Source organism: Dipteris shenzhenensis, chromosome 10 (assembly GCF_047967505.1).
Source record: "Dipteris shenzhenensis isolate YYH24624 ecotype China chromosome 10, Dip_SZ_1.0, whole genome shotgun sequence".
In the NCBI taxonomy this organism is placed as follows: domain Eukaryota; kingdom Viridiplantae; phylum Streptophyta; class Polypodiopsida; order Gleicheniales; family Dipteridaceae; genus Dipteris; species Dipteris shenzhenensis.
Window position 1 is genome coordinate 12296571 of NC_141605.1, and position 8976 is coordinate 12305546.

Below are 8976 nucleotides of genomic sequence, written 5' to 3' on the forward strand. Positions count from 1 at the left end.
TCAGGTGGGAGGCACTGCACAAAGAGATGAAGCTTGATGTGCAAAGACTGTGGAAGAGGAATTTGGGACGAGATGATAGGTGCATTGCAGACCATGGAAAAGAGGTGAGTTGCAAGGAGTCCATATCCAATGATGAAGACCAGAAGGCTCCATCATTTGGAATTTTTGAACATGAACATATGTTGCTAGTGCTTGCTGTATCTCTTTAGATAAAAGTGCACTATGACCTGAACAAGAAATGTTTTGTGGCTTTTGTAGGCTCGGTTTCCGTTTTTGGATGAGGATGTGATTCTGACACTATTAAATGTACCATTGTGGGAAATTGCTGACCTTAGACAGCCTTTAGGACAGGGTGATAAGAAGATTCTCAGAAAGGTATTGCTTTCAAATGAAAGGCCAGTTCAAATTATATATGAATATTTCTCCTGTGTTCAGCGCAATATAATCAAAGCATCTTCTTCCAGATTGCTTCATATCTGGGCCTCAAGTTCGCCGCGTCTCTGCCAAAGCGTGCTATCCAGGTTACGTTCATCCCTCTATAAACTTGAAAATAAGGATAAGAAGATAGTGACTTATCATAGTTTTTCTCTACGGACATTGCTTTGCTCAATTTGATATTCCTCAAGTGCAAGCTGAAGTGTGTAATTTTCTCTTTCTGTGTATGATATTTTGGAAAATTCTTGGTTTGTGATGTTTCAGCACAAATTCTGAAAATGTTTCTCCTACTGTTGCAGTTTGGTAGCCGCATAGCCCAAAAGTCAAATCAAAGGAACTTTGGTAGTAACCGTGCAGCTAATCAGGCATCTGCGGGTGGTGCGATCCTTGGATACTTGCAGAAATAAATATCTTTTTTATTTTCTGCTTGTATTTAGGTGTGTTCTATTTCTGCCTAACCATTTTTTCCACAATTCGTTATTATTTTTAATGTGTATGTCGATGGTGGAATAGAATGGTACCTAGCAGCCAGACTTAAACGAGGGTATATATTATTTCGCAAATTCTTTTATGTGCATCTGTGTTGCAGACAAACACAATGTATCAAATGAATGATTATTCTTATATTGAAGTATATTTAGTAATGAGAAGTTTGTATTTGCAATTGAGAGTCTACCCACACACTCTTTCATGGTTAATCTCGTATTCAGAATAAGAAGTTATTAAATTTTTATTTCTGTTTGATCTTGTCTGTGCTAACTTCTGAAGTGTTGAGGTGTTTTGAGAATTGTACTTTCCTTTCATGGATGCAGGTTAAGTATGGGGAACGATCTTTCTGTACCCTTGCAGTTACAGACATGGGGTTTGTGCCAAAATTGACAGTCCAGGGAGAAAGATGATCAATGACTAGGGCCCACATGGAAAAAGAGTGCATTATCAATAGCTTTTACACTTTCATACATCTGCTAGTACTCTGAGCATGGTTGCAATCAAGGACTTGACATTCTGCTTAAAGTCACACATGTTCAAGTCTCTTAAGAAATTCCTTTGCTGGAAGAGGTACAGAGGGCTTTTGAGAATGTCTTGTGTCTTGGACAGTATTTCTTCAGACTTTTGCATTGTGAAAAAAATGCCTCTGGTTCTGTGGTATACGAGAGGTTTCTGTGGGTAGTATTATTACCACTCGATGGAAAGGGCATAGTCAACCCTTCTCGTGCTCTTCCAGGGTGTTGGAATCACGCCATAATGATCTCTCTCTGTGCATAGACATGCATTTACAAGATCCACTTATTTCCTAAGAAAGAATTCTCCAAGATCAATGTTAGTCAATTTCCAATCTTTGACATGAATGATTGGTACGCATACTATTCATTGAATAATGGTTTTGTTAGGAGGACAAATATGCTTTTGATTTGTAATGGTGGAATCTCTATCAACTTTTGCTCTTTTAAAATCATATGTTATCCATCGAAATGCCAAATCCGCCACAAGATATTTAAACTCATCCAAATACGATTGCAAAATAGTAAAGGCAAACTTTACATGAAGTGATGACTAATTTTAATTTAATCCCAAATCAGTTTCATTAATCACGTTTAAATATCATGCTATCATATGTATTGCTTATGTAATTGATGTATCCTAGAGGAAAGGTAATTCACTTAACCAAATAAGCATCCAATCAGCTAACACACATTGCATGTACTTGGATGGATTGCATGGAGTCTAGGTATTTTTCCATGTGTTTATTCTATATGTTGTTCTGATGTCCTTAGCTTGAATAATTCATTACATTGTTTGTCAAAGTAGGTATAAGTATTTGTGCATAATGTGTGTATGTTGGAGATGGAATATACGTTTATCTATAGAAGTCATTAAGGAATGAGATGATGATGAACATCTCAATAAAAATATGTTGCAATCGTAGGAACTTTTGAATATAAGGATGAGAAGCACAATTAGGGAGTGGTATGAGGGTTCAAGTACTATAATTTTAGGATAAAAACTTATACTCATTAACTAAGATTCACATGCATATAGTATGTCATAAATATTTACTTCAACGTTCGATCATAAATGTCTAGTAGCAAGAATAGTGTTTGCACAAAGATGTGACGCCTACACAATTAACACACATGAGATAGTGTCCTACACTATATCAAATTCTTTGCGATGGTATTGAAACGTTTATAATTCTCACATTGTACTTTGTGACACATGAAAGAACAGAAAGTCAAACTTTTGATTGTATTTGAGTTGCACATGTAAGGTTAGCATTAGTGCATATAAGTTTGATGAGTGATTGCATTAATGCATTATGCATTGCATCCAATATGTGTAATAGGAGTAATACTAATTGATTTCTTTAACATGTATACATATTGCATGTGCTTACATTGCATTAGGCCGTGCTCCCACATTTATGTTATATATGTGCAATTGGCATGATACTTGGTTGGGAAAAGCATTGAAAAGGGAGTATATTCAAAGAAATTGATTAGAATGTGGGCAAAGAATGTATAATTCTTTTTGAAAACCATATGTAGTTTGCTTAGTAACTACTGTGGTGCTTCGTGATTGTAAGTTAATAATTCTATTATCCAACTTTTAACATAGTTACTCAAGCAAACCCTGGCAGGTTTGTTCTACTTTTGTTGTGGCTGTAAATGAGAGGTTCTTTGGTCAGGTCAATAGTGAATATAATGATAGTATTATTGTTTTTAATTTTGGACGAGGCAAACGAAAGGCTTCTGCTCCTAATGTTTAGTTTTATTGATTAATTGTATCTTCCTCGTGTTTGTGTTGAATTGTAGTCTTGATTGACTTTTGCAACCTTGAGAGTTGGACAAACTGCCAAATTAAGACTATAGCCAGACTACTCCACCATGAAGTATCTATCTTCTAGCATTTGTGGGACTTTTAGTGTGTCATAATAGGAGTAGTGGTTATAAATTGTGGTGGGATGTGTATGAAATTATCATAGCATGTTGTGTGTGGCATTATATGAATATTTTTTAATTTTAGGATCAATTGGGTGTTGCAAACCCATAATTATGTGATGCACAACAATGAGTTTGGCATTCGTGTACCATTTTCTAAATAAGGATGGCATAATTTATTTGCTTGAGGAATTTATATGTATGCCTCAGTGCATCATTTGCTTTGAGATTGCATTAGGTATGCCTCTCAATCTCTTTCGCATGTAGATGGATTATTGGATTGACCCTATGCTATTTCATGAACGTGCTAATAATTTGAGCTTTAAATTCATATATTTTTATTATGGTATAAACAAGCGTATGCTCATGCATTTGTTTTGTTGTCTATAAGTTTTGTGAAGGGTTTTGTTGACAAATAATCTATGTGATGAATATATTTTAGACAACATGGACCACACTTGCTCAAGATATATGAGCTTTGAAGTTTATGTATAGTGTATAAAACTTACATTGGTGTACCTGGATATGGAAGTTCATGCAAATACACGTTCTCGTTCAAAAACTTGCGGATCCTTATGAGATGATCAAATGCCTTGCTAATCTCTAGGAGGAATTCAATGGATACATCCTCAAAAGGAGTATGTAACACTTCTCTTCTAGATGCTATTCATATAGAGATAGAGGATGCCTCCCTTAAGAGATACCTTGAGAATCATATAGCACATAATGTTTCTCTTGGATTTTATTATCTAAAGATGTAAACCATGGATTCTCTTAAAGCTGAGTAAATTATTTGAAGGACTCGAGATATATGCATAGCATGTAGCATGGAATGCCGATGGTTTCATTTACTATGAATATGCCGACATGTGGTTTCATTTATCCTCTGTGTGTCCTTTCAAACACTCTGTTTGTGCTCTGCCCTTATCTCTCTCTCTCTCTCTCGCTCTATTCCTCTCTCTGTCTGCGCCTCATTTTCCTGCTTTGCGATTGTGTTGACGTTGATTTTGAAAATTTTCCTGCATCAGCTAATATTCCATTCGAGGCCTCGGATGGAATACATTTTCTTTGGCTTTATACATTCACATAACTTATATTTGTCTTCCTTGGCATCAGCAACCTCATCTAAACGATATGCATTCGTCTTGCGCAGATTTGTTTTCATGTAACAAAGAGAGCTTTAGGCTAAACGGATATAAACGATTGGTTTTCTTGAAGATGCATTGCAAGATTTAACACTGTTTTGCGGAGATTGGCTCTGTTAACAAATGTGAAGCATGTGATTATGATAAGATGCGACTTTAACAAGCCTCTACTTCATTCGAAGAAGATGGAGTTTTGCTTGAAATTAAAAACTGAAATCAAACCTGATTTTGAGATTTCAAAAAAGGGGCATTCCGAGAATTGAACTCGGGACCTCTCGCACCCTAAGCGAGAATCATACCACTAGACCAAATGCCCTGATGTGACATTGGTTGGCAATATAAACGCACTTATATTATTTCTTTTCACTAATCATTTGCCATTTTAAAAATGGGTCGGTATGGCGTTGCTCTACCTATATATGCAATATAGCTCTTTTGACTTACCGTGTTGTCGCTGCCCTCTAGGGTCCTCATAACACCTAGTTTTACGCAATCCGTACTTAGTTTGGCATCCTACACTCTTCTCCTCCTCCTTACAAGAGTAGTATCTCTTGTTTTCTCTTATATTTTACATCCTTCCTCCTCTCTTCTGCTCTAACATGGTATCGAAGAGTCACCTTGCCAACCTATTTATAACATGCTTGTATTACATCAAGAGTTTCTCTTCTTTGACCTCAAATTCCCCCTTGTAATTGAAAACCTTTTTGTTCGTAATTATTGTTCCACATCACAACATCCCACCACTCACATTTAATATTAGAGGGGAAAGTAGTAGTACCTCTAAGAATTAGTCATCAACTTAAGCTCCACTTTCAAATTGCAAGAACAAAACCGAAACCCCAAAATAATTTCCCCATATTTCTTGCAAAAAGGAAAATTAGATTTATATTCATATAATTTTAAAAATTCTTCTAATGGTAACTATTGATTAAGTGACCTTTGTACGAAGGATATGGTTGTACTAGGCAACAACAAGATAAATTACTTTTCTTATAAAGAACAATAAAAAGACTCATAAATGTTAGGTCCAAGATGACAAAGGACCCCTTTGTGGGGTTCATGATTAAAAATAACGCACTTTCCATGCTCATCATGGTAAAACATTTTGCTAAGGAAGCAGAGTGAAGAACAAGAGATACACATAATTTAAACAAAGCCACAATAATGAAGAGTAACTTATCAATGGAACCTAAGGAGGCGGTATGATGTGACCATGTTGTGGATAATAGGAATGAGTAACCTGACCCGTCTACGACGGGCTAGCAACCCGCTCCGCCGGGTCTCAAGATGCTAAAATGTCTGAAACTAGCAACATATTCTAACCAAAAAAAATGTCTATGACATAGTACTTCAAAATATTACATCCGAAAGTGAAACCAGAGAACTCATTGATATGTCCAAATACACATCCGCATACAAAGTCATAACTGAACATACAAAATGTACAATAGACACACAAACATCCCTAAAGGGAAAAGTCTGCGGCCATGTACTATAGGGAAAAGCCTGTGCCGGCCATGTACTCCACATCCGCCATGTCCCAAAAAAAAATTCTCTATGACAGAGTACTTCAAAAAATATCACATCCAAAAGTGCAGTCACATGTCTGAACATGCAATAGCTACATCAAAGAACTGATTGATATATCCAAATACACAGCCGCAAAATAAAGTCATAACTGAACATACAAAATCTACAATACACACACAAACATCCCTAAGGGAAAAGTCTACGGCCATGTACTGCAGGGAAAAGCCTGCGACGGCCATTCAGTCTACGTCCACCACATCCGCGCCGTCCACCGCGACTACAAACATACAACGGAGTATCAACAATCGTATCTGGACCAGCATCACATAGAAAGATAATTTAGGAACTATAATTATTGAGCCATAAAACTTTTATACATGTATGTTGGTAAAACCCAACTCATTCTTTAGAGTACTTACTCAGATGCAAAGGGCTGTCAACAACGCTGACAAAGGTGTACGTGTAGTCTCCATTTTGCCCTTGATAGAAAATTCGTGTCTGCACACATTCATAGTATCCCAGCCAATGAACAGTGATGGTCTGTGGTCCATCATCCCTATGAAGCTGGTAAGCCAGGACAGCATAATATCCCAAATGGACTCGTCCATCCAAAGAATTGTGGACGTGGAGATTCATTAGAAACCTTGAATCAGGAACAGTCCTAAAAGACAAACAATAGCATGTTTTCCCACTCAAATATAATCCAAAAAAACTTTTGTTTTAACAAAAATAAAGCATTAAACAATGCACACAGTTCTTACCCAAGGTAGCTCTCCAGCTCAAGCAAATCCAACAACAGTTGTGCGCTCTCTAGAGATCCCCAGCCCGTAGGATCTACAATTTTCTAAAAGTGAGTGACTATACTATTAAACATGTCAACATAAAACGTGGTTGTCAAGCAACTATGTACCTTGCACCTGTGCTCTTGTTTTGGTGACAAACGTGAACTGCCTAGACATCCTATCACATTGCAAAAAAAGAATGCACGTGTCAATCTACATATACTGGAAAAAAACAATAGGCTTTGAAGAGAAAATAGCCTGTAGTGTATTGCAAACCCATAACTCAAATGAAAAATGAAATCCAAACATTATCAAGGACAAAGTCATGAAATATTACGTCTCACTTCATCTTTGTATAAATAGACAACATTCCCAAAGACCTATGATAGTTGGAATATTGAAAGAACCTAAAAAAAGCTATACAAAGATTACCGAAATGAAGATTTTCCACCCAAGAAAGTCTGAGGAGGGCTTGAAAGAGCAATGTCATACTCCTAGGCTCTTCCTGTTGCCAATTGCAAAACTTCCTTGTACACAACATTTGTGGTAGAAGTATTATCCATCTCCTCGCCCATGGCATCAGACGCACTCTGCGAAATGAAAACCTTAACAGCGTTTGATGCTCGGATACGTGAAAATGCCACATATAATTGGCCATGATTGAATACCGGTGTCGCCAAGTATAGCCCCAAAACTGACAATGTTTGGCCCTGTGACTTATTGATTGTCATGCCAAATGCCAATCGGATAAGAAATTGCCATCTCCTCATGTTGAATGGAAGTATAAGGTTGGTCGAAATGAATGTTATCCTTGGAATAAACGTTCTATCACTAGCATTGTTACCGGTAATGATTTTAGCTTCTAACACTTTTGTGTGAAACTCTTTGCATATCAACCGTGTCCCATTGCACAAACCCTGGCGAGGATTCAAATTATGCAACGAAATTATAGAAGCATTCCTTTTCAAAACCAACCGATGCGGGGGATATCCACCACCAAGATCAAGACTGTTCAAATACTCGACTACAAACAAAAAGGAATCTCCCCCTAAGTTGTCCACTGAGTCTGCACTTAGGTACTCCCTTTCCTCACCGGGCATTGCCTTCAATGCCGTAGCATTAATTGCATCAACCTCGATGTTTTGAGGTGCAAGAATAGCGCGCTCTCGAAAGTATGGTGCACAATCCAAAACAGTTGCAAGCCCTCGATACACCCATCTAATGAGGCCTTCCATGGACTATGTCTCTAAAAGCATATGCGATGGAATCACAACATTATCTTCTTTTGTACATCTATTTATCCCATTGTCAATGTCCAGAACCCATGCATGAACTCTTGCTCAGCACAATTATCACCATTCCGAAGGACCCGCATATTCTGCGTCAACTTCAATACTATAGTGCAACCCTAAATCCTTGAGTGGCATAAGGTAGCATTGACAATGTCCTCTCGTCCTGCCTTTGGAAGAACTGGCAAGACTTGCCTAAAATCCCCCCCCAACAATACCACCTTCCCACCAAAAAGGACATGATATCTCGCAAAGTTTTGTCTAGTGCCTCGAAAGCAAACCGGTGAGTCATGGGTGCCTCATCCCATATTATCAGCCTAGCCATCTTCAAAACATCTGCAAGTTGACTATTAACTTTAATATTGCAACTGCTAGTACCATCCAGCTCCAACGGTATCTTGAATCGTGAGTGTGCCGTGCATCCATTGGCTAGTAGCAATAATGCAGCAATCCCAGAAGATGCACATGCCAAAGCAATGAGCCCCTCCCCACGCAATCGAGAGAGCAAGCAATTGTAGAGAAAGGTCTTTCCAGACCCTCCTATACCATCAAGAAAAAAGACCTCACCACCATCTCCATAGACCCTTGCCAAAATCCGATCGAATGCAGCACGTTGACAGTGATTCAAGGACATTTCCATTTGCTGGGCAGTCTGTGCTTCTTTCACACAATCAAACATTCTTTCTTCTTGCAATAAGCCATTTCCAGCTTCTAACAAAAATGTTCTATCTACAACAGGCATTCCGTCAAACTCAGCCAACAACCTTCGCCCATGTTCTTGAAGAATGTGCTCCAAGTGCAATACAGCCTTCTTTATTTCTAGTTCACGATGACCAATTAAATTCCCCATACTTGA

At 37.9% G+C, this 8976-nt stretch overlaps 1 protein-coding gene and 1 non-coding gene across 2 annotated transcripts in view; one reads left to right on the plus strand and one right to left on the minus strand.

The window, feature by feature from the left end:
- LOC147897409 (Asparagine synthase family protein) overlaps positions 1-1764 on the plus strand; it is a 105375-nt gene extending 103611 nt beyond the window's left edge. Inside the window, exons 9-13 of the mRNA XM_087380420.1 lie at positions 5-104; positions 259-375; positions 465-521; positions 735-872; positions 1248-1764. Coding sequence (XP_087236546.1) covers positions 5-104; positions 259-375; positions 465-521; positions 735-842 — 382 coding nt within the window. The 3' untranslated portion in view covers positions 843-872; positions 1248-1764. The remainder of the gene's footprint in view (positions 1-4; positions 105-258; positions 376-464; positions 522-734; positions 873-1247) is intronic.
- A 2999-nt stretch (positions 1765-4763) lies between these two features.
- On the minus strand, positions 4764-4835 carry TRNAP-AGG (transfer RNA proline (anticodon AGG)). The gene has a single exon. It is a non-coding gene; the product is annotated as a tRNA-Pro (tRNA).
- Positions 4836-8976: the final 4141 nt, after the last annotated feature.